Here is a 26,566-nt window from a genome sequence, read left to right on the forward strand (position 1 = left end):
TGTTGTTGTCATTTCAGGAAATTGTTAATGATTTAGACTGATAGTACATTTACGAAGGTCTTTGTCTTTGATTTTAACTTATAGGAAAATAATTTTAGCATATGTTTATATTTGGACTAGACTTAACAATGCAATCAACATGGCTTACTTAAAGCTTACGTGTAAAATTTCTTAGGTACATGCGCAATATTTGTTGAAAATCACCAAGACAGGACTTTGATCGCACACACACACTACACACACACACACACACACACACACACACACACACACACACACACACACACACACACACACACACACACACACACACACACACACACGTACATACATACATACATACATACATACATACATACATACATACATACATACATACATACATACATACATACATACATACATACATACATACATACATACATACATACATACATACATACATACATACATACATACATACATACAATACATATATATATATATATATATATATATATATATATATATATATATATAATATATATATATATAATAAACATATATTGTATATGGCTGAATAAAAAGTTTAACATTCATCTATTTGTAATGCAGAGTTATTAGACACAGACAACGGTTATACTGAATTTGCATTACTTTTACTGAATCCAACACGTCCTTTTATTTCCGACTTGACAAGTGACAGACAAGCGCAGGTTAAGTGTTCGTACAAACGAAAAAAGAACAAAAATCAAGAAGGACAATACAGAAATGAAAATCTGTATTACTTTGACATTAAGACAGAGTACGGTATACAGTCAACCACGAACACTACACAGTGGCAAGTGTTTCATACAGGGAATTTGCAATACAAGTCAAACATCGAGTAGATGCGCTGTACTGATGAACTGTGGGTTGGCGGCAGCTAGTCAACATATATATGATACGGCATACTAGTACCTCTATATGCAAACAGACAATCATCACCACTGAAAAATACTTTAAAATGGCAACAATACATACTTTATTATCTACATACTATACTTTATTATCTGTAATAATTAATATTAACCCAACTAGTTACACCAAATACAAATTGATATAAAAATAAAACAGTAGTTAACTAAAATAAATATATATATATATCTACAAACATAGAGAGTTGAGGGGGAAACATAACATACAAAAAATAATTAAAAAAGAACAAATAATAATTCGTATGACATATATCTGAAAGCATTACAACTTACTGAAATGTTTATGCAATACAAATGGAAATATGTGTAGCCTTGTACAATTAAATCGGACATTTTGTTAAACAAATTTACAGAAGCACATTTCCTAAAGATTGCCACCTGTCCTTTAGTGTGTTGGAAGTGTAAACCTACCTAAGGCTTGAATAGCACTCAAAAGCTAGCAAATAATGTTAAGTTCGCCAGGACCATTGCCGGATCAAAATCTGTCGGCAGGAGACTAAACTAAGAGGAAGCATCCAATGTGACATCCGACGAGAAAGAAGGAGAATGCAATGTGTATGATATTAAGAAGGGTTTGCAACGTGAAATGACTGTAGTTCTGAAATATTTCTGGCTTGTACAGGCGTCTTCTGCTTCGCTATCCAAATGGTAGGTTGTTCTTCCTTTCGATGATAGGAATGTGTGGAGCCTGTAAACTTCTATTTGATTTTGAATTTCACCGAAATGTTGATTCAATATACAGTGGTCTATGAGGAAAATACAAATAATTTTTGAATACAAAACTAGCTAAATCTGTGTATTTATAGACTCTTGATTATTGATATTAATGTACTTGATTAGACTAGGGTGGTTACAGGTGCATGCGTGTGCAAGAAATTTGATTTTGGAATTTCACCAAAATGTCGATTCACTATACATTGTAGTCTATGAGGAAACCGTTAATGATTTTTTTCACAATACAAAACTAGCTAAATCTGTGCTTTCATAAATGTTTGACGATTGATATAAATGTACGTGTTGAGAATGTCATGTTTGAAAGAGCAAATGTGAAAAACAAATATGATATTTGAATTTCACCCGAGTGATTAGTCGTAACAAAGTTTGAAAGGGATTCTTTGAAAATTCAAAGGTCAAATGAAAAAGCGTATGTCAATTAAGATATTATTGATACGGACTGTGACATCTGGGGGAGGGTCACTATTTTTTGTGCATGAAAATGTGGGAGGTCACTCCTTTTCTCGATATCACTTTTGTAGGCCCGATTTTTCACCCAAGGGTTATAGGGTGCAAAGGGTTAATTAATGAAGAAAATCTGAATTTTGGTGGGAGGTCACATTTTACAATTGATGAATTTGGCGGGGGGTCAAATTTTAGAACTTTAATTTTGGCGAGAGTCGCTTTTTCATTTCATTTGTCGCTTAATTTCAACCGACTGCCCCCCCCGCCAATCGTAAATAAGATATGAACTGAATATGCTCACGTGTTTTACAACAGTTTCATTAATCCCTTCACAGAACAATATCACTATATTTAGCAGGGTTTTTTAACTTCGCATAGTAGTCAGAGTTTAATCACTAATTACAAAACTTTATTTAATATGCAAATGAGCTGTTAATTAACTTGACACTGCTCAATGCTTCATGGGACAATTAGATATCCATCAGATCAACATTTGTAGCACGTTTTATTTAATTTAGTGCTGTAATTTTAGAGTAATGTCACTAATTACAAAGTTCATTAAATATGCAAATAAACCCTAAATTAACTTGACACTGTTCAATGATTCATAGCACAATTAAATATTTATCAAATCAATTTCTGTCGCACGTTTCACAAAATTTAGTGACGTAATTTCAGAGTTATATACCTAATTACAAACTTTATTAAATATGCAAATGAACCCTTAATTAACTTTACACTACTAAATGCTTTACAACACAGTTAGATATCTGTCGGATCAGTATCTGCAGCAGTTTTCATGACGTTTGATGCAGTTATTTCGGAGTTATATGACTATTTATAAAACTTCATGAAATATGCAAATGAGCTAATTCTTAACTTGACACTGCTCAATGCTTCTCAGTACAATTGGATATTTATCAGATCAACATCTGTAGCAAGTTTCATCAAATTTAACGCTGTAATTTTGGAGTAATATCACTAATTACAAAGTTCATTAAATATGCAAATGAACCCTTAATTAATTTCACACTACTAAAGTCTTTACACTGCAGTTAGATATCAGTCAGATCAGTATCTGCAGCAGATTTCATCACATTTGGTGAAGTTATATCGGTGTTATATGACTAATTACAAAACTTCTTAAAATATGCAAATGAGCTATTTGTTACCTTGACACTGCCAAATGCTTCTAAGTACAATAAGATATATATCAGATCAATATTTGTTGCAAGTATCATCAAGTTTGGTGCAGGAATTTCAGAGTTATCTCACTAATAACAAAAGTTCGTTAAATATGCAATGAAAAGATAATTGACATGACACTCACAGTATCATCATAATGTTCTGAGACTGTCATCTGTGAAAAGTTTCATGAAATTTTGTGCAGTATTTCTTGATATATGTCTACACTGTCATTACCGTCTCCATAGGGAAACCATTGTACGAAAAAAACGATATTGCATAACTTCATCAATATGCAAGCCATAACAACCAAAATCTAATCAGTTCTTGCAAGTAGCATATGGTACCTGTGTACCAAATCTGACTTGAATCCGTTCAGGCGTTTTGAGTTATCGTGTAAACAAACAGACAGACAGACAGACACACACACACACACACACACACACACACACACTAACATACACACACACGGACAGACAGACAGACATAGCTATGACATTAGCCCACGTGTTTACACACGTGAGCTAAAAACGAATGCTCACTAAGGTAGCGAGAAGTTGTTGAAAGGGCCTCGGGGCACCGACCCTGCGCGACAACTCTTTCACAAGGTTACTGAACCATCAAACCATTATATAACTATCAGACAGTTATATAAAGCAATTAGAGCAGCAATTCTATGCACTAATCAACATGATAATGAAGCGTCGGGTTTGTCCCATGTAGTAGGTGACCAGTCTATGAAGGTAGACCAAAGTAACAAGTCATTTGTTAGTTTGGATAATACATCGTCAGATTATCGTCATTAAATCCTGTTACAGTATTGAGCAGAAATCTTTCACCGGTATTAACATGTTTCGTACACATGGGGAAATGTGCACTGTATTTTAAATTCATTCCGGCAACGGTGTTTTTATTTAAACTAAAATACGATACCTGAAATTTTCTCAAGTATTGAAGGGACATGAAAAGAAATAATCCACACCCGATTGGGCTGAGATGGAATGTTTCACCGGCACTCGTCGGTGAATTTGTGTCTGGCACTCGCCGCTGGATCCGCATCAGATCGTTAGCATACAGTTCTGTAGAAACTGGAACATATTAGATCAGCATATTTTTTCCGCATCCCAAAGTATACCAGTAGTCTAAAACTTAATTTGCAAGCATATACACAATATAATGTAATCAGCCAGCGAGTAGCAGGTGTAGTTTTGCCGCCCCCCCCCCCCGAAACGTACCCAATTAGCATGTAATTATACATACAACATTTCTGGAAGTGTTTCACTTAGCATGTATATTGCTAAAATTAAAATTTTTCTTTACAATACATTTGTGATCTACCACTTGTGGGGGATCATTTTGAAGCCGATGGCCCGGGAGTAAATAAAGTTGCATATTTTAGTGAAATCAAAATTTAATTTTCCGACGCCAATAGAGTTAACACAGTGATGGCGTCAGTTTGAGAGTCAGAAAATATTGGGTAATTTTTCCCCAGTACAAGCTTTTGCACGGTGAGCCCTGATATTCATTCTTGGTAAGAGGGGAATGAATTAAAATTCTCCAACGGAAAGTTCGTGCAGAAGTTAAAATACAGAGTATTACAATTTCGAGATGCATACTACCAATATGGAGAATTTTCAAGACAATATGTGAAGAACAAATGTAGTCACCCACCACATATCTGATCTTTCCGAGAATAGAAAATTTCGCAATTGATTTATTTCATAGAATTTCAATGCGTACGAATTGTCTATTTCGGGCATATATAAAACAAGTTATGTAAATCGACGGATGTGATGTGTGGTTCGACCGAGCGTTGTGAAAGTTGCAGCAAGCGGAGTCAGGGGTAGAAAGCGATTTATTTGAATATTTTGAAATTGGCAAGTTTGTTTTCGTTCGTATCGTCATCATCGATTTTTGCTAGCTACGGAAATTACTATCTCTTTTGTAGGGGTATTCTCTCAAAGTCCTGGAATATTACAAATATTTTGTGCGATTAAAGGAGGACATTTTATATGTTTTCACAGGAAGTAATATTCGACAAAGCCTCTGTTCGATTGTAATTACCATAGACGATGATCAAAAATAATTCTGACTATTGATACTTCATAATCGAAAGACAAGCGATTACACACGTTTTATAATAATTTGACAGTCAAATTATAAAACAGCCATATGTGTAGGACGTGAAGGTACGTTGCAGTTGCACTAATTTGTTGATGTTATTTATTCTCATGATTTGCGCACTTATAGGATGAAGACCATCACGTTACACAGCCAGAATAAGTACGCCAAACATAGCTTCTGTTTATTTGAAAAGTTTTTTTTTCTATCAGAAAAGTCGTATTAGAAATTACATGAATGCCAACCAAACCCACTGGCCCCTAACATGCTTACATTCATTACTGCAAGGCGGTTTATTCCTTAAAGATTTTAGAATCGCTTTTTCCTGAACACGCATACATACATACATACATACATACATACATACATACATACATACATACATACATACATACATACATACATACATACATACATACATACATACATACATACATACATACATACATACATACATACATACATACATACATACATACATACATACATACATACATACATACATACATACATACATAACATACATACATACATACATACATACATACATACATACATACATACATACATACATACATACATACATACATACATACATACATACATACATACATGCATACATAAATACATAATTATATACATATATATATATATATATATATATATATATATATATATATATATATATATATGTGCATATCTATACATACATATATGTAGTATATGGCTCAATAAACAGTTTTACACTTATGTAACTGTAACGCAGAATTATTGACACCGACAAAGGCCATACTGAATCCTATACGTCCTTTATTTCCGACTTCACAAGTGATAGACAAGCGCAGGTTACGTGTTTGTAAAAACAAATGAAAGAACAAAAACCTGAAGGACAAACAGAAAAGAAAGTCTGCATTACTCTTACAACATTACAGAGTATGGTATACAATCAAACACTACCACTACACAGTTACAAGTGTTTCATTGAGGAAGTTTACAATGCGATGAACTGTGTGTTCGCAGCAGCTATAGTCAACATGTATATGACCCAGCATAGAAGTACCTGTATACGCATACAGATGATTGTCATCACTAAAAATACTTTAAAATGGCAAAAAATACATTTCGCATACTTTATATTTTATTACCTACATACTAATACTTCATTATCTGAAATATTTAATCATAACCCAACTGGTTACACAAATTACAAATTAATATAAAAATAAAATTATCATTAACTAAAATAAATATGTATATCTACAAACAAAGATAGATCCAGAGAAAAAAGGCAGATAAAAACAATTGAAAGGAACAAATAATAATTCGTATGACATATATCTGAATGCATTAAAACTTTTCATTACAAATTGGAGGATTAGATTTTACTGAAGTGTTCATGTAATACAAATGATACGATATCTAGCCTTGTACAATTACACCTGACACTCAAAAGCTAGCCAATAATGTTAAGTTCGCCTGGACCATTGCCGGATCAAAATCTGTCGGCAGGAGACTAAACTACGGGGAAGCATCCAATGTGACATCCGACGATGAAAGAAGGAGAATGCAATGTTTATGGTATTAATATGAAATGCCTGTTGTTCTGAAATACCTCTGGCTTGACCAGGCGTCTTCCGCTTCGCTATCCAAACGGTAGGTTGTTCTCCCTTTCGATGATAGGAGTGTATGGAGCCTGTCAGCTTCTATATTCAGCCACTGTGGATTATTAATCACCAAATCTAGCCCTCATGATTCTGTGACACTCATGAAACCCACCTACAGAAATAGCCATGGCACAAAATCGTGCATCCCTTTGACAATAAGCGTTACAGAGCAAACAAAGGGCGCAAAGGACAAATTCCTGTCGATTGAGAAAACGAAACCTGTCAGAGCTTGATCCTTGAACTTTCTGGGCTGTTTACTATATGCACTCCATGCTGCCCTATGAAAAACACATTTATTCATGGCGGTCCACGTTTTCTTAAAATAGCTTTGAAACATTAAACGGTTTGAAATCACCGCTGAAATGAGTCAGGGCCCTGCATTACCAAGTGAACCCCCAAGGGGCAAGTAGCTGAGCTTAATGATTTCACTGAAACAGCTAAAATGCAACCTGTTAAATAACAAATAGCAAAGTCTTTATTAATGAAAACTTATTACAGATTTGAAAACAGACAAACATCGGGGCATTTCAACAGTGTGATCTGTGGAATATAAACAAGAACGGGCGACTTAATGCAAAACTAACATAGGTATGGCTCTTGCATTTTCTTATGCGATAACGTCATGCGGCCTTATATGATGTCACAAATTAGCGTCGAAAGTATAGTTTTCACATTTCAACATGGCAGTTCTTGAGGGTAAACATTCCGAAAGAGCATTGTTCTATGACCATTTCAATAATACGTTTGGAATTTGTGAATAGGTCTAGTTGTTAGAGGACAGTAGCTCTAACTCTAGATGATTTTTTCCCGCTATGTTAGTTTTGCATTAAGTCGCCCGTTCTTGTTATACTCCACAGTCTCACAGATCACACTCAGTCTGTTGAAATACCTGTTATTTAGCTTGTCAAACATCACAGCGTCTCTACGTATAAAATGCACTGTTATGGCTTATATTTGAATTTTAGTAAGGGCCAGAATTTACTTGTCAACGATACCAGCGCAGTTTACACAAGTAGATTCTGCTTTGACAACTGAATACCGTGCATTTCGACATGCTTTAGGGAGTTGAACAAGCAACTATATACAGTTAACACTGAAAACAACTTGAAAATAGCGAAAAATCATGATAAGCTCAGCTACTTGCTCTTTGAGGGTTCACACGGTACTGTAGGGCCTTGTCTCATTTCAGCGGTTCCCATCACCATAGATCCACATACCAAATAATGTATGACACTCTAATATAACATATCTCACAGACTCGGCCATATGTTCAGTTTCATGGCTTGTCCGACATGTAGGCTGTTGTTTTACTTCCCCAACAATGTGCATTATGGGCACCAATTGTTTAAAGCCGGACATCATTCAGAATGCAAGTATCGCTGAAGGGAGGGGGGATTGTTCGATTGTGTACGTAACGTGTGGCTATTTTCCCAATCATGACTTACTGACGACTCGCGATGATAGCGGGATTGTCGGTGCTGACTCCATTTGCTCTTCAACGTTCTGCAACCTCAGCTGCGCAGTTCCGCGACTTGAACCGTATGGCCCGTATGACGCACAGTCTCTCTCGACTGATAGACACGTCCCTCTATTGTGCTTTATAATTAAAGAATGAAATAAAGTGCTGTGATGGCGGCGAATCCAAAGATCATAACTAGCGTTTTAAGTGCTCTTTTCTTCTTCTCGGTGATTGCGGCAGGCAGAATCTCAAAGAAAGTCAGATACAAGAGCATGCCGGTAGCAAGGCCTTGCATAATGCCACTGAATAAATTTCGAAGTTTACCTGTAGAACTGCCCAACCCTATACCTATTCCAATTCCTATGGGGAATATGAGAGCATGTAGACAGACCAGCAAAACTGCAATGGGTGAACGGAGGCCGCTGCGTTTCATGGTGGCGGCGAAACTGAAGCTAACGGGTCCTTCGTGACAAGCAATGCCGGTAAAAAGCAGTAGCACTTCAGCCGAACTCGGTAGCAGTCCCAGTACAACCCCTTCGAATATCCCGTGGGTGCAGAGAGCTATGAAAAACATGCAGGATCTTATATGCGATCGGTAGGCTTGTCCTTCGTTGCTTGAACTTACAATGTTCTGGACACATTGGCCGGCGGCTCCGTAATACGTGGAGTCGTTGCTCTCCGTCGGTTTCAGCGGTACGTCTGTATCGTCGGTGTCTTCGGCTCCTGCACACCGCTCGGCGGAGAAACTTAGGAACTGTTCAAGCAGCAGCATCAGGAAAATCCCGACGCAAACGAGGAATTCGGCGATTGGGAAACCAGGATCAAGCTTAATGTACTCGCTGGCGTGTTGGAGCTCCTGGTTAACCTCAGGTAGCATATGTAGCATGCTCATTGCCAAAATCACGCCCCCTGCAAAAAAGTTTAGGAAGCTAAACAACTGTTCCAAGACCGAACTCGGTATGCAGTTGCCAAGGTAGATCGGAACCAATCCGCTTGTTCCCGCTACCAAGAATAGACCAGCCATTGCAATGGTTTGCGCACATATTAGATCCATGTCGAATGTATAATCTGCTATCTGAAGTATGGTCTCGCTCGGGAGCGAGAGGTCGGTCTATGTTTCACCCACTGCTACCTGCACTGTGACGCAATGATAGGCGCCACGATGATAGGCAGTGGTTCACTGATCACTTTGCTGACGGAGTTGCTTATAGACGAGCTGTGCCGGAAGTGCGAAAGATAGGTTAAACAACGCAAAGCGTCATTGAATTGCTGCATCGAGCACGTGCCGTGGGCGTGTGACATGGTGGTGGTGCGATACATATGTACCATGAAGTGCCATCGCTTCAACTGGCCCTCCCGTAGAAATTTAAGGAGTGCGACTAACCAGGTTCTTCTCTCAAAACTTTCAAGGAATTTCAAGCTATTCAAATTATGATTAATAAAAAGACTTGAATTTATTTATGAATAGCTTACGACTGATTAGATTTTATACCGTGGAAAGTGGCTGACCGATGTCTGATGCCGACCGCTTTTCAACATATGGCGTTTTATGACCGTATGGTTACCCGCATTATTTAAAAAACAATTCAAACATGCTTTTTCCAGACCACTTCATTATATTTCACTGGTTCTGACTCAGAAAACTATTCAGCTCGTCGAAATATGGCAATAATTTTGTCCTGAAGTATTGCATAGCCCGGAGCACCGGCAGATAAATTACATGAAATAATAAACGAAAATCTGAAAAACTAGATTGTTACATCATGAAATATCACATCTCACAGTACAGATCACCAGTCTTAACCATTTGGTACAATCGTATATATAGCTTGCCAGGTCTTATATAAACTTAAAAAAATTGGCTTACTTCTTGACATGTGATGGATCGTTGTCTGTCTCTCTCTATTAATTGGATACGAAATGGGTAAAGAGAACAAAGTAAACAGTGAAACAGGTAAACAAAGGAGAGAAAAAACATCACAAGGCTAGTGCAGCCTGCATTCTCTCGAATTCTGTCAGATATTTAACTTTCATGTACTATGGTGCAGACAAATTTTTACACATAACGGTTACGCTCGATGGATTTTATTCACAGTTTGGTTCGGATTCAAGTCGCCCAAAGGCTCATCCAGAAAACTGCAATTAAAACTGATGGAAAGTGATTCATCACACAGCGGCCTACGGCGGACTTTAAGCCATAGATTGCAACATCAGATTCGGCCTGCTTGTGCAATCTGCCGCCCTTTCTATCGCTCAAAATAACCGAGTTGGTCGTCCCTGCTGTTCGCGCGACCGACTACAATAAAAGATCGGTGAAATTGATGATCTTTGTAACCTAACGTGTGTTTGTTTAAATTAGGAAACAAGCAAGATACATTGTACATATATCCTGCGGGTAGGGTTATTTTTCATATGTATTTACGCGCGTTTTGTCCACGTGTTAACATTTACTCCTAAAATTTATCACTACGCGCCTCGCTTAGTAATTCAATCTCAAAGATCATCGAATCTTTCCCAGACTAAAATCAAAATGTACATATATGTCCTGAACAAATGTTGGAGTTAGTCATAGCACCATTGTCTTTCTCTTTTTTGAAAAAGTTAAATTTATTCCAACAAAGTGGCAAAACAAATCTACATAACTGTGAATGTGCCAAGCAATTGCACAAAATTACAAAGCAACTTGTCTGAGAAAATCAGTCATTTAAAATACCATTGGAACTACATGTAATTTGGGAGAATTAGATTTTTATATTTTTCAAATTTCTCAAAGGTATTGGGGGTCTTATTGCTGAATGTTGCAATATTACAAATTACTCATAAAAACAAGTGCATTGCTCAAGAGAAAAGCAGATGAGCTTAAATTTGCTGATAAAACCGATATTAGTTCATTATCCAATATATCCCAAATAAGTTTCAATCGTGTTTTAACTAAAAAAAGAGAAACAGCAATATATAAAAACACCATATCTTCATATAAATGCGTTCACAACGCACTCTTCTCCTTCAAGTCTTACAAGACTTGAAAAATGAAAGTGAAATATTTGTGATAAAATCCCCAACTGTGTTCATCATCTTAAAAGTGAAATATGATGTAATTATCCATGAGGAAAGATAACATTTAAAAGTATAACATGGGATTGAAGGGAAACTTTAATCCCATCATGAGTAACCGAATTTCTGATATTCAAAATTGTGTATTTTACAAAGGAAGTGATACGAAACAGTATATGTCTGATGATGCATTATTATCATTTTTAGTTCTTGAAATTTGTTATCTTTTGATATTGGTATTGTTATCAAAATTGTGTTTTCTGAAAAAGAAAGAAATACATTTCTGTCCGGTTTCTTTTACATTATTTACACTCAAATAAGATGTGTTCCAGTGTTTCTTCTTGGCCACAAATATGGCATTTCCCATCACTTAAATTAAAAGTTTTGGCCAAGCTTCCTGTGACTAGGCCTCTATGAAATATCTTCCAGCTTAAATCATTTACACAGAATTGCTATAACAATTCCTGTTGAATTAAGTCGACTGAATAAAGTAGCTTTGTGATTGTCAGTGACCAATTTTGCCTTTTGACGTTTCACTGCATGCCATTTCTTATCAACTAATTTCCAATGAAGTGACTTGGTTTTTATAACGCTTTTTTCAAACCATAATTCTCAAATTCTTAGATATCATAGCTTGAATTTTGGATGTTTGAACTGATAATTTGTTTCCAGGAATCTGGAATTGAATTGAGGAGTGTTTCATACTCTGTTTTGATTTCCTCTAGCACATATCTATTTGTACCTCTAATTTTTGCAATCATTTCCAATTGTTCAATTTGTGTTATCATTCCAGATATCTTTTGTGTTATCATTCAAGACATCTTTAAGCCTGAAAGTTCTACTCTTTGACCATTTTTCATTATAGAGGACACATCCTTCATTCTTTATATTGTCATTATACCACTAAGAAGATTACATTTTGATGTTGGTAAATGATTCTTGTAAGTCTAAGGACTTCCAGGTATTCAACATATCCCCATACACCATTGGGATTCGATTGTTGTTGACTTTGAAATTGAGATGGAGATAGTGATAGTCACTATTCAGTTTATTGTCAAAACTTGCGATGTGATACTTTGATAAGCTGGCCCACTTAGGGGTCTCCTTATCTGGATTTTTCTCAAATAATTTCTTAAGCCACTTCAATTGGAGTGAATTAATGTTTTCTTTGATGTCGATAACTTTTTTCCACTATCGGCATAACTTTAGATGAAAATGCCCCTTTTTATAACTGCTCGTTTCCATAATTTTCTATTTGCTTTATTGATAAGTAAGTGATCATACCATATTTTCAATGCAGTCAGCATATTAGCTATTATTGCCCTGCCTTAAAGGATCATTGTCTTCATTGCGAGCTAGAACGAAATAGCGCCCTCACGTATGTGTAGATACATAGTTTCTGTTCGTTCGTGTAAGTTGAAATCACAAATTTTTTTTTTACCGAAAATTAGTCCATCTGTACGAGGTGTACAATCGCCAGTAATAATCTTTACGGCCCTGAAACAGTTTTAGCGGACCGAAGTTGTACGGCGGAAGGGTCGGGCCGTGCGAGGGCCCGTACGTTGGACGACCGAGGTCCGCAAAAACCGTATCAGAGCCGTAAAGATTTTATCATATATCTTAATATCACTAAATATTTTCAGGAAAATTATCACATTTTAATTCTTACGGCGAAATTAAACGTGAAAGCCATATATATATATATATATATATATATATATATATATATATATATATATATATATATATATATATATATATATATATTTATATTTATATATATATATATATATATATAAGTAAGAGGCAACCTATCGTGTACGTCATCATGGGTAATTTACTCGATCGTCTGCAGAAAATGTCAACTAATGTACATTGGATAAACACGGAATATGGTCAAGCAAAGACTTAATTTCCGGCCACCTTACCGAAGCTGTATCCGTAGACGACAGTATAACACTAGCCCGCTTGTAGCACCACACTTCAATGAATCGGGACATTTGGACAGTGATCTCGCGGTTGTCGTCATCGAACAAATCACAAACAAAGACCCCGTCATGTTGGATTCCAAAGAGACATTTTGGATAAAGAAGTTGAGAACAATGTATCCAGATGGCTTGAACACCGAAACCCCTCTGTCCTTTTAACTGTATCCTTCATTCACAAGTTCCTTTCCATTGTTGCATTTACACCTGTTTTTGCGTCGACTGTTCTGATAATCAATTTGCATAATTGATTTTGCATACTTTGCACTTTCAAACCCTAACAGTGACACATGCACAGAACGTGAGGCTACCCACAATTCCCCTTGATTTGTTCACTCAGACATTTTTTGCTAAAGGCTTTTTCAATTTATCAGTTTTTTAACAATTTTTAACTTACAATTTAAGTTCAGAATTATTTGTTCAAACTATGTTCCAAAATAATTGATTATGTTTAAAATTTAAGAGTAAATTGAATGAGAAGTCGATGTTTGGAGGTGATAAAAATTGTACACTTGTCAAGATAAAGTTATCAGCAACTAAGATGGTCTCATCATACCACCTGTCAGACATGCAAATTTCCTTTGTTAAGAACATTAAGAAAATCAATACCCTTTCTTTTGCCAACACAGATGCAACTTATTCCCTTAGTTCCTTGAAAATATTGTCTATGGCTGCAAAAATCTTTGTCGACAAAATTGCCATCTCCTCCGCGGAAAAGGGGTTATTCTTATCATTATTCACATTGGGAAATCAGAAAAGTATTATTATCAGAACTATGTTGCCAGAATTTTGAAATATGGACCGAGTTGTTCTGTGTACAGAAGAAATTTGCTTCAGTTCAGTGAGTGATCTCCGTGTGTACAGATCATGGAGAATTGTGGGTAGCCTCACTTACTGTGACATGTACTTGAGTTCTCCAGTTGGACCTGATGATGCCCTGTAAGCAGGGCGAAAGCTAGTCACCGTGAAAGCCTTTTTGTTGTGTCTTGTTGAGACCATCCTCACTTCCGATTATATATATATATATATATATATATATATATATATATATATATATATATATATATATATATATATATATATATATATATATATATATATATATATATATATATATATATATATATATATGGCGAAGTATACAGATGTCCTCGTGGGAACTTACTTGAAATATTTGTTAAAAAAACACATATTCAAGCTGCGCTGCCACTATCACTCTACTTTCACACTGCAGCCATATACTTCTCCGTAAGAAACTGAATAACTGGATCTTCATTCATGTTTGCGGGACGTGTTACTTAATTGAGCTATATCTAGACTGGCCGTGGATGAGTGGGGAGACAGGACAATGTGGTGGATGTCACCAGCTATTGTCCATGCAAAAGTAATCCAGACACACGTGAAATAAAAGTACAAAGTTTTTATTTATTCTTATATAAATGAAATATTTATTAACAAAAATAACGATGATACGAAAACTTATCCAACTCGTGTGCTTTATAAGGGAGAGGGGAGAAATCGTTTTACAATCTATGAACTCTGTTTCGGTGTTCACAGTTGAGTTTAGCATACAATTCCTTGATCCGGTAACTTCAACGTCGATCCCGTTCAAGTATTTTGTCGTAGCACGTGTGAACAGCCATTTGTCCGAACCCCAGAGGACCCGCAGTTCAGGACCTGTATGGTAGTAATTCCGTAGGGTGATGAGATTGTCTCTGTTCCGGTATAACTGACCAACTGTACAGACACCAAGTGCCTCTTTCGATGCTGAGTCACTGTGCTCAGTAATAGGGTCACAGTCTTGACATCATAGAGTTCCAGCCTCCAGCACTCGCAACAGGCTCAGCAGCGAAAAGTGCATCGAGAGGAGGAGAAGTGAGTTCTGAAGCTGAATCATACAGTTATATCCACTATACATTGCATTTGACAATAAAGTTATATCCACTCTACATTGCATTTGTCAAGGAAAAGACATAAGGTCTGGTCTTAGCGTCATGGTCTGGCAAGTCCAGATCATATGTACCTGCAGAAGGTCTGTAATCCGTGTGCTGAAAGCCTGGACTCCACCGTGTCAAGACACTAAGTAGGATTTAAATGTGATCAGAGAGAAGCTATTCCCTAAGTATATATTTGGAAACCTCCACCAGGAATCTGATCGGGATAGCCATGCCCTTGTGAGGTTAACGATGTGTAAAATGCCTTTGTGGAAATGAGGCCGATATTTGAAGGTAATTTGAGGAGTTTTACAGGTGCTAGATTGTGGCTTTTTAATTCTTGTGTCCTGATATCATGCCCACAGGCTTTGAGATCTATCTCCGCGTCCTGATTTCAACTAACGATACTTCAAATAAGCAACGATACTCGATAACATCCTAAGTTATCAGGTCACCAAAAGAACGCGTGCACTGAAAGCTGGCAACAGGAAGATAACTATAACCGTACCTTATCCCGCGAGACTGACTAATTTCCATGACCTCCCAGGCATGTGTCATCAATCAAACTTAAAATAGATAATCTTGTGTGATTTTTTGAGGCAGTTTTTGTTACAACTTCTTTTATGCCCACACCTGTGCAAAAGATGTCATGATGTTTTAAGGATCGCTGTTCTCCGCAAGATTCCCTTTAGTAATTGTGCGGAGTAACGATTACAGTCGATGGATGTAATTATGTAGGCGTTGGTTTGTCGTGATACTAGAACAAGATTTAGGGCAGTTAGAGTAAAGGTTAATGGCTTTCTATGCGACCATCATCACAAACGCATTTATGCTGCGCCAGTTCATCATAAGAATATGGCCTTTGCGACTGTATTTATTCATTTTATGTGTTCACTATTGATCAAAGATGAAATGAACAAAACTAACACAAGAGAATGAGACAAAGCGGACACCTGACGTGAGAGGATGAGACAAAGCGAAACTTTTATCCAAACTTCTAACCCTTGCTTCCACGAAACGCAAAAACTCAAACTTTATGGAAGGCTATCAAGCATCTTTATGTTGCCATTAAAACGAATATTAAGTATAGGAAAGCTTTAAAAATTGACATTCTGTAAACTATTTTGAAATATATTTGGATATTGCTGATAGTGGAGGGTACTGTCATCCCCGAAATATAATCATGGATTGTGTCTTTTAACACACGCATGCGCGTAAAGATGGTACTGTTGACGGCCAAATCTTTCCCACAGCGCCTTTGCAAGGGTCTGTTGACGAGTATACCTATTTGTTTTATTTCCAAGCGGTTTATCCTATGTTTATCTGCATATTTTAAATACGGATGTGGAAAACATTTTGCTATCGCATTTTGTTAATTTTATGCACTGCACTGTTTGTTAACCGATCCTGATCATGTTATCGCCTACCTCAATTACTCTGTTCACGTGAGAAGCCTGCTAGTATCAAGTCAGAAATATGCACCGTCACGGTACTATGAACTTCTTATTTTAGCACTCAGTATTAATCACGGCCACGGAGATTTCGTTGTGGCTTCCCCAATCCAGCTGTACATTTCAAGGTAAGAGTCGTTTCAATTCTAACTTCAGATCACGATCACGATCATTTTCACCCCATCTAAGTCGTTGTTATGACACTGCACTCGTATGTTGTCATATCAGCTGTTGTCACAATAAACTATTTGCCTCATGTTGTTGAAAGTGAGCGTAATGTTGTACTCACAATACTAAATCACTATGCTGTATGGTGATGTTCACATAAACCTTGGCATTTGTGATCTTTAATTGCTACAATTGAAATACTTGTGCAAACTAAGGAGCAGTAGGCACTCTGGTATTGTTTTATACATTCCATGGGAAAAACACTGGAACTTTAATTCCATAATGTCCGGCACGACCTCTGGGCGTGGGGCACTCTTTTCTGAATACAGTGCAACTGTTCTCAGTATATCATTAAAATCAGTCACAAAGCGACAATCATCTCAAAATTTTGAGACGGTTGTATTTTCTTGAAATTGCTAACGTTAGTTGCACAGCTTTCTTCCTTAAAATCCTCATCAATTATCGTGCCGTCTTTGTTCCAAACGCAACATCAGGTAATTCATGTTAGTATTATGGTAGAATGCGCTTCGAGGCGAGATTCCCAGACTCTAAAATTCTTACGATACTCATTTGGTCTACCATCTCTTGGGGCTCATATTGAAGCTCATGGCGTTAATAAAGTATTGTCAAAGGCTTATTTTAGTGAAAATCGGAAACATTATTTTCCGCTGGATAGAGTAAACATAGACACGACAGCGATCTGAATTCCAAGTGTCGGGTAATTTATTGCTCTAAAACCATATGTTGTGCCCTGATTTTCATTCATTTCCAAAAGGAATGGTTGAAAGTTTCTTTGAGGAATGGATGACCAAAAGTTTGTCTTTCAATTTCGAATCGCATACTACTTTAAAGCAGGATGCGCATCGGGGACAAATATTCAGACTCCCACGTTTCAAATTACTACCACTTGTGAGCTCTCATTTTGAAGCTTATGGAGAAAATGTAATTTTCACTGTCTCATTTTTGTGAAAACTCAAGATTTGAATTTCCCATAGAGTTAACACTGTGGATTGCGGCCATCTTGAATTTCAAAATGTCGGTATATTTAGCGGGTTTCCTGCTCTGGTACCAACACTTGTACGCCGAGTCTTGATTTTTCATTCTTGAATTTGAAAGAGAATGGCTATGAAAGTTTTTTGTCGGAAAGATTGAGCAAAATTTCAAGTCTTACACTTTTGTGGCGCACAGTTTAGTTTATCTGCCTTCAAGCGCGAGTTTCAAAATCTTCACTACGGTGATGTCCTTTAAATCGTTGTTGGCACACAAGATTATTTTGTACAGCTTTTGGGTCACTGGACAGACCTGTAGTGATGCGTGAAGTCGATAGAGAGTTCGGTTTACTGATATGAAGTTAGCATCTCATCTAGGCCCACTGTCCCGAATAACTGTGTCGGCCAGTACTCCAGCAACCCCTGATAAGATGGCAAGAACCGAAAATGAGGACATCTGTCAATGCAGTCGGTCATATTCAGCAACATGGAGCTGTAATGCGAACAAAGGCAGTCAGACGTTTGACATTATATTGGGCCCATTGCATGATAGCAAATGACCTGCTCTTAGTATCGAATATTCCGTTCGTGTTCTGAGCACATAACGAGACTGAGCAATGTACTAACCATAAATCATGGCTGAACTTCTATATTTGATTGTCGACGGCAATATATTGTGCTTTACATACAGTGATTTTATAAGATTGTATATCATTTCAAGGGTGTTTTATAAGATATTTTGAATCCTAAAACCAGTTACAGCTAGTACAAGTCGCCAGTCTTTGTAAAAATTCCACTGATTTTCAGCAAGGTCACGTTATCATACCACAGATAGGACCGACCCCCTAACCGAGTTGAACAAGTATATCTATTTATAGTATCACTTTGATACACTATCATTCTAACGGGTGGGATATGTTCTACTTGAATTAATCTTTGTAAACTAGCCACGATATAGGGACAAATGATGCATGCGCAATAAGGGATTTTGCAAGACAACAGGCAACTCAAAACACTTCTATGACGGTAATGTCCACGGTGGTTCAACGGGACTGGCGATTTTCTAATATGTTCGTCTGCATTATAAGTGCAAAAATGGACCTCAAAATTATTTATGCATTGCCACTGATGTAAGACATGTCAAGGTAAAAGGCAATTACTAGATAAAGAGTAGTTTTATATGTTTTGAAATAATCCTCGCTGGAAAGAGGAAATCAAGGAAATCAGATAATTTTAGATTTTAGCGGACTTAAAGACTATGCATATTGTAACAATTTTTAGTCCAAACACCTGTTTTAGACTCTTTAATAGTATTTAGCTGTACAAAGATTGTAACAGCCGGAGAATGAAAATTAGTCACCACGTATATATGCATAACAAAAAGCGCGTATTAAACAGGAAAGCAGGTAATTACTCGCCAATATTTACGATTATATAATCGTTCAAAATACGAAACCGAGAAAGAGAGACAGAAAAAAGCACCCATCGAAAATTATTTTTCATCTCTGTCAGGCTTTGACCTCGAAGATGGCAGCTTTACAAGTACTGCTGCTACTTGCAGTGGTAGTATCAGGAAGTATTGCGTCAAGTAATAAACCAAACTTCGTAATATTCCTAGTCGATGATCTCGGCATGGGCGATATCGGCTGCTTCGGAAACGACACCATCCGTACGCCAGCCATAGACAGTCTCGCCAAAGATGGCGCCAAACTGACACACAATCTGGTTGCTGCAGCAACTTGTACACCGAGTAGGGCAGCCATGTTGACCGGGCGTTATCCGATACGATCAGGTGAGATATAAAAGATAGTTGTTCACTCAAGCTAGCTGCTTTCACGTTTTGTTCATTTGCTCCAGATATAAACCTGTTTATTCATTTATATATTCTGCATCAATCCGTCCATTCATTGGTTGGAGTTGGTTAGTTCATCCGTTTGCTAGCCCGTTCACATGCCCATCCATCTATCCCATTGTAGCCATTGCTGTGCTTCGTACTCAGTCATGTGACCGCTTGTTATTTTTTTTTGCCAGAGTGAGTAGGTTGTATCTCGATCATTTGCATATGTAAATTTTAGACAAACGAAGACAACATCATACATAAGCACCAAAGACAAGCCACGTGCGCTCGATTCATTGATAAATCCGCGGTCTTAATGTTAAACATTTATACTCGAATGTGGAACAACACTCTTAACGGCAGAGGGCGCACGAAAAAAAAAAACTTGGTGTTAAAGGGAGCCTTGCACATTCAAGAAATCCATGAGGGGTCTCCAAGTTTTTACTCAATGCAAATCATACCGATAAATCACTCTGAAGGGAACAGAAAAAAAATGCTTTAATAAACATGTTTTCTGAGAGGTTATACAATGAAACTGCTGTGCTTTGATAATTGACGATCATAACTAACTTGTGCAGTTACCAAATTCTTGAATTCTCCCCATTTCAAAAAAAATAGTTGCAAAGAGTTTTATATTGAAGAAAACATTGAATCGATCTACAGTATGAGCAACTGACCACTGTTCACATTTCTCTAGTATTCTGGTTTTATTTGGCATGTTTGACAATGGATGCGCTCCATAAATTATTTTCTATTTCAAGATAGGTGTTTATTTATCACCAAAGATCACGTGACTTGTCTTCAAGACATGTACTGATCTTCCATATCTTCATTTTCGCGTAGTTTTGCTATTGTCAGTCTTGGTGCCTCACGCAGATTGAGATATACTGTATGTGGGTCACGGACTAGAGTTCAAACATGGAACATTTTCCATAACCCAATCAAATCATAGACTTTTGTCTGGTGATTCCTGTTATTTATCCATCTGATAATAAACTCAATACGATACAATACAATACAATACAATACAATACAATACAATACAATACAATACAATACAATACAATACAATACAATACAATACAATACAATACAATACAATACAATACAATACAATACAATACAATACAATACAATACAATACAATACAATACAATAAACTCAGTGCAATTCCATAAATATCTTTGCAATGATTGGCATACAAAGACGACAGTTTAATATAACTTTCACAATTTATTATATGGTCGATCAAGTCTAGATTAACGGTCGGCACCGAACATAAAATGCACGGTTTCTTCAAAATAGTGATAACTTAACGTCATCATGTGCAGCCAACTTACTCACACAACTATGTCCATGGCTGTACACAGGAATGGCATCAACAATTGCGCCAGGATCAATTACAATGATAGCTGCTTTGGACGGAACATCTGGCTTACCGCACGATGAAATCACCTTCGCAGAGTTGGTGAAGGTCGCCGGTACTCCACTGCCTTGATTGGTAAGTGCCGTGTGCGTCCTGGTAATGTCCTACCATAGAACCACGTGACCGTTCACAGAGGAGGGGGAATGAACTTTATGCTTCCCGTCCGGTTAGTAACTGAAGTCATATCATTTGGGACACGATTCAAACATGTGGTGAAAAACTTCACTTCGTCTCATTTTGAGAAAATCGAAAATGAAAAAGTCCCTAATTTCCCATTAACGTTTACATGGTAAATGGGGCCATTTTAAGTTAAATTCCTTAAATATGGAAAGTTTGTGACATTTTCTCCACTCCAATAAAATCTTGCAAGGGTGACCACATCTTTTTATTCATGATCCTTATGACAGAGAAAAGTTTGGAGTTACCCTAAGTAAAGTATAAACATAAGTGATTTCTTTTTATTCTGATGTACTTACTACATGTATTAATATAATACCAAAGAGATTGTGACTTCAACCCTTGTAACAGTGGCGTTCGCATGGGTATATATGTTTCTCAACAGGGAAATGGCATCTCGGTGCTAACCTCGAGACGAGAAGTGATCACCACTTCTATCCGCTTAAACACGGATTTGACTATTTCTACGGTATACTTGGGTCAAATATCAACGATTGTGGCGATGACGGAAGATATATGTTTTGGCCAGTTTATCGAGGTTACATCATGTTTCGCTGCCTCTGGTCGCTAGGTTACTTGGGCATACTGCTTGTGATAAATTTTCTTGGTTTCATCAGGCGGAGAACTGTTATTCTCATATGGGGCTGCATACTGCTATCCATTGTATGGAGTTTTTTACAACTGGTTGGGCTGAGTGGTCGATTTATGTGTGCCCTAGTGAAGAACTATGACGTCATAGAGCAGCCTCTGATCTTAGATACAATGTCGACAAGGATGGTGAACCAAGCGAATTCTTTCATTGAACGAAGTTCTAGTCACGGACCTTTCTTGCTTTTTTTCTCATTTCTTCAAATGCACACCGCTTTGTTTAACATGAAGAACTTCACTGGGTCTAGTAAGCACGGGAAATATGGAGACAACGTTGAAGAAATGGACTGGATGGTCGGCAAAGTTTTGTCAAAGCTGAATGAACTTGGCTTGGAAGAGAACACTTTTGTGTATTTCACCTCGGACAACGGTGGTTCTCTGGACCAATTTGCGGTTCTTCCGCCTCGCGTTGGTGAGCAAGAAGGAGGATGGAATGGAATCTACAGAGGTAAAGTTTTGTACTGGGACTGTTTCAAACACCGAACACATTGGTATATGCGTGTTCGAATAATTATTAGGGACCCAAGCCTAGGGCCCTTATTAGTTTCGTGGGGTTGAAATCTGCTACAGGTACGATTAGTCCAAACTCTAAAAATTGCTTCTTCCGATGACCTAGGGGTCTGGTCGATCACAAATTTGGTGTAAAGCAAGCATGTCTTCTGCTCTTGTAAATTTGCTCACAAAGTTGCTCGCGGTCAGGGCGACCTTGGCCGCAATATTTGAATTTCGAAAATCCCATTGAGTCTATAAAATTTTAGACCCTAGAACCAGCACACCATTTGTACTGAAATTTCACTCAGAGCATCATCAGTATCAGTACATTTAAGTTTGTGATAGGCATGGGGATGTGCAATGTGGTTTGGCGACTCTATTGCAATTTGCGAAAAACCTACGATAATCATAAAATAATGTTCAATATACTTCTTCTCCAAAACAAATCGAAATTTTACTTATATCGCCAGTGTTATGCGGACATATAAGTTTGTTAAGCACATTTTGATCAGTTTCGACCTAAGATGATCCTTGTCGTAGAGCGAATATACTTGCTTTTAAAACTATACATTCCTGGATTGATTCTTGGTCAGTCAGCACTTTCTCAGGGTTTCTTTTGAAATCATCAGGGGAAAATCGTCTATTTGTTTAAACCGAAAAAAAGTTTAATTGAGTTTATACTGAATTCAGTGGCTATTTTGAATTTCGAAATATTAAAATTCGACGTTCTTTGGTCGAAAGTTCGTTTGTCTCCTTGCATTATCTTGAATGTCTTGGAGTATGAAGCAAAAAATCAAAATTTTGATTTCAGGTGACTTTGTATATATTACTGCAATGACTAGCAATTAATAGGCAAGCATGGAACGACACAGATTCTAAGGTTACCACCTTATATCCTTTACAACATCGACAACGTCGAGGATTCCTTTGACACACATTTCTTATAAGAAACAGAAAAACCTACAATGCTTGGTAGACAAATATCGTTTCTTCTATATGTACAGGAGGTAAAGGCCAGAATTGGGAGGGCGGTATACGCGTCCCTACAGTTGTACGCTATCCACCGATGATACCAAGAGGCATTGAGATATCAGTTCCAACAAGCACAATGGATGTCTTTCCAACGATTGCATCGCTGGCTGGAGTGGATCTTCCACATGACAGAGTTATTGATGGGCGAGACTTGATGCCTCTGCTGAGAGGGAACAGTACAGCGCCCCCTCACGATTTGCTGTTCCATTATTGCGGTAAATGGATGGCGGCTGTCACCTGTTTATCGTCGTGGCGAAGGTAGGAGTAAGGGAGTGTCCAGAATTTACTTTCAGGCCATCATTTTACCTAAGTAGAAATTAGTGGGTCTCCAAAACAGTCTTTAAAGGGATTAAGGTAGAATGCTCCTCGGGGACAGATATTCGGATCGACTCCCAAACTTTAACAATTCTTTTCTGATCTACCACTTGTTGGGGTTCATTTTAAAGCTCCTGGGGTAAAAAAAAAACTTATCTTCGTCTTAACTTTTCGAAAATCGAAAATTTTGTTTTTCTCCATAGAGTTAACACGGGCGTGGCGGTTATTTTGAACTTCACATATCGGTAAATCTTGGGTAAATTTTTTCACTTGTACCAAATATTGCTCGGTGACCCCCCCCCCCCAATTTTTATTCCTCATTTTGAAAGAGGACAGTTGAAAGATTCCGTGAAGAAAATTTGAGCAAAGGCTTTCATTTTCGAGGCGAATACTACCTTAAGACATAATTTTATTCAACATAAAATGATTTGCAATCCTGTCACTTTTCAATGTAATCTGTCCTCCTGAATTGGTACAACATCAATGCCACTGTGACCGACAATGCCTTCTTAGTTGTCTGTTCCACAGATGCTATCATTTTCAAGTATTCCTAGAACACTCACATAGGATTCAGTGTCTCTCTATTTCTCACTCTGTTATCAGCTGTGAATATTTCTTGTCGTACGATCGCTTTTCTGACATGAAAGTCTGATACTGTTAGAATATCTGCAACTATTATTTTGCAGTTTTCTCTTTTAGTTTCCTTTGTTTTGGCAAGTGGTGCTTATAAAGATATTTATCTACATGTTGTTCTTTTACTTTTAACTAGTCAAGATTTCCACTAAAGAGTAACTTCAATCGATTTTACTCTTCTTATTTCTTGTTTTCTTTGTTTTCTTTGTCTTTTTTCATGTCATCACCTCAGTGATTTTATTTTCAGTTTCTCTAACTTTTTTCAAATGTCCAATGAAGTCTTTTGCAATGTTGGTGTTCACCATATTTTATACCGTTATCACCATACATATTTCTACCAAAACGAAGCTATAGCTATTTAATCCGGCAATTATTTAATAGCGTACAGCTTCTTTTATGTTTGCATATGGCCAGAAGTAATCTCTCTTGTGTTAGGTGTTTCGAGTTTTGAAGGCATCCAGTAGTGACATGGGTTGTGTCTGTCTGGCACAGGACGTGGTATTCTGTCCATAGATTGAGATAACCATTTTGTATTTGTACAAAATGTATGTTGAAATGCCAAGTTTATAGATTGATGGTTCAGGCAAGTAAAAGACACATTTGAACAGTAAATGGCAAAAATGGACAAAAATGGAATATGTTTGCTGTATCTTCGTTTTGCGAAAATAACAGTAGTTTCTCATTCCTCCAAAGTGTGATGAAATTGTAAGGCCGAAGAGTTAGAGTGTATGTATGCGTGTTAGGGTGGGGAGGGGTTGGGCTGTGGAGGGAGTCATAAATAGCCACAATGTCATGGGGGAGGGGATTATAAGCATCAGCACGGAATGGAAAATCCTCCTCCCCGGAAGTGAAATATTGACACTTTCTACATCAGCAAAATATTGAATACAATCTTACTTTGGTTTTCACATTCATATACAACAATCAACAGAGTAATAACGCTGCTAAGTTCCAATCTATAAGTTGGTCAATAATAACGAAACTTGGGTCTGATAAGTATAATTTGAGTAAAACCACTTATCTTGACTGAAAACCTCTTTGGTCATAAAAAATAACTACAGACCTAATCGGCTCATTTTGATGTTTTTTCAGATAACGCCGTATACAAGCTGCATTACGTGACTCCGAATATTCCGCCAGGAGAACAAAACTGTATTGGCCTTGGTTTATGTCCATGCACTGGCAATGACACCACACACCATGATCCTCCACTGGTTTACAATTTGGTTACCGATCCTTCTGAAAGCCGCCCTCTACCGGCCACTGACGGAACGATCAAGAGCGTCATTGCTCGTGTAAATGAAGCTCTTTTATCACACCAAGATACGATAGTCCCGGTTCCCGCTCAAATCTGCAAAGAGAAATTTATGAAAAGAAGTCTTTGGCGTCAGCCATGTTGTAATTTCCCCTTGTGCTCGTGCACGGAATATGTGAATGAGTGAGATGCATTTTGGCACCACAACCTTTGGACTGAAATAAGTATCCATATAAAAGAGTAGGGACTTTTTTATCACAAGGAGCTGTTTACCAGTTGTGCTTGCTATAGCAAAATTGTTGTTTAAAATGCCAGCAACACGCACATTAGCAACTAGCACTGTATTTTGTAATTTTATAGAATAAAGCAGACATAAGAGTAATTTCAACTTACCTTTGTGGTTTTTTTTTGGTCATTTGTGCTGTTTTTCATCGTGAGATTGTTAGTCATTCCCCCTTACACACGCTTATTGAACAAGCCAATAACTACCAAATCCTTCCAGCCCGATATATTCGGCGAAGTTTGGATCGATCAACTTGATGGAAATTTGTAAAACAGCCAATCATATTTACTTGCATCTTTTACTGCAACTGCAACTCTCTCACT

At 37.3% G+C, this 26,566-nt stretch overlaps 3 protein-coding genes across 3 annotated transcripts; 2 read left to right on the plus strand and 1 right to left on the minus strand.

The window, feature by feature from the left end:
• Nucleotides 1-8,558: 8,558 nt before the first annotated feature.
• Nucleotides 8,559-9,763, minus strand: LOC139138266 (zinc transporter ZIP1-like). The gene has a single exon (XM_070706575.1). The coding sequence runs from the start codon at nt 9,616-9,618 to the stop codon at nt 8,710-8,712; it is 909 nt and encodes a 302-aa protein (XP_070562676.1). The 5' UTR covers nt 9,619-9,763; the 3' UTR covers nt 8,559-8,709.
• A 9,872-nt stretch (nt 9,764-19,635) lies between these two features.
• Nucleotides 19,636-24,019, plus strand: LOC139139485 (steryl-sulfatase-like). The gene is made up of 4 exons (XM_070708399.1): nt 19,636-19,937; nt 21,353-21,483; nt 22,465-22,681; nt 23,730-24,019. Exons 3-4 carry the CDS (start codon nt 22,516-22,518, stop codon nt 24,017-24,019), a joined length of 456 nt encoding a protein of 151 aa, XP_070564500.1. The 5' UTR covers nt 19,636-19,937; nt 21,353-21,483; nt 22,465-22,515.
• On the plus strand, nt 19,673-21,480 carry LOC139139484 (arylsulfatase L-like). The gene is made up of 2 exons (XM_070708398.1): nt 19,673-19,937; nt 21,353-21,480. Exons 1-2 carry the CDS (start codon nt 19,673-19,675, stop codon nt 21,478-21,480), a joined length of 393 nt encoding a protein of 130 aa, XP_070564499.1.
• Nucleotides 24,020-26,566: the final 2,547 nt, after the last annotated feature.

Source organism: Ptychodera flava, chromosome 8 (genome assembly GCF_041260155.1).
Source record: "Ptychodera flava strain L36383 chromosome 8, AS_Pfla_20210202, whole genome shotgun sequence".
Taxonomy (NCBI): Eukaryota; Metazoa; Hemichordata; class Enteropneusta; family Ptychoderidae; genus Ptychodera; species Ptychodera flava.

What these genes read in the sequence shown, in the direction of transcription:
- LOC139139485 (XM_070708399.1), top strand. Translation starts at nt 22,516, where the DNA reads ATGGACTGGATGGTCGGCAAAGTTTTGTCAAAGCTGAATGAACTTGGC. An exon ending in ATGGAATGGAATCTACAGAG is followed by an intron (nt 22,682 to 23,729) that starts GTAAAGTTTTGT and finishes CTATATGTACAG; the next exon opens with GAGGTAAAGGCCAGAATTGG.
- LOC139138266 (XM_070706575.1), bottom strand. Translation starts at nt 9,618, where the DNA reads ATGGATCTAATATGTGCGCAAACCATTGCAATGGCTGGTCTATTCTTG.
- LOC139139484 (XM_070708398.1), top strand. Translation starts at nt 19,673, where the DNA reads ATGGCAGCTTTACAAGTACTGCTGCTACTTGCAGTGGTAGTATCAGGA. An exon ending in GCGTTATCCGATACGATCAG is followed by an intron (nt 19,938 to 21,352) that starts GTGAGATATAAA and finishes GGCTGTACACAG; the next exon opens with GAATGGCATCAACAATTGCG.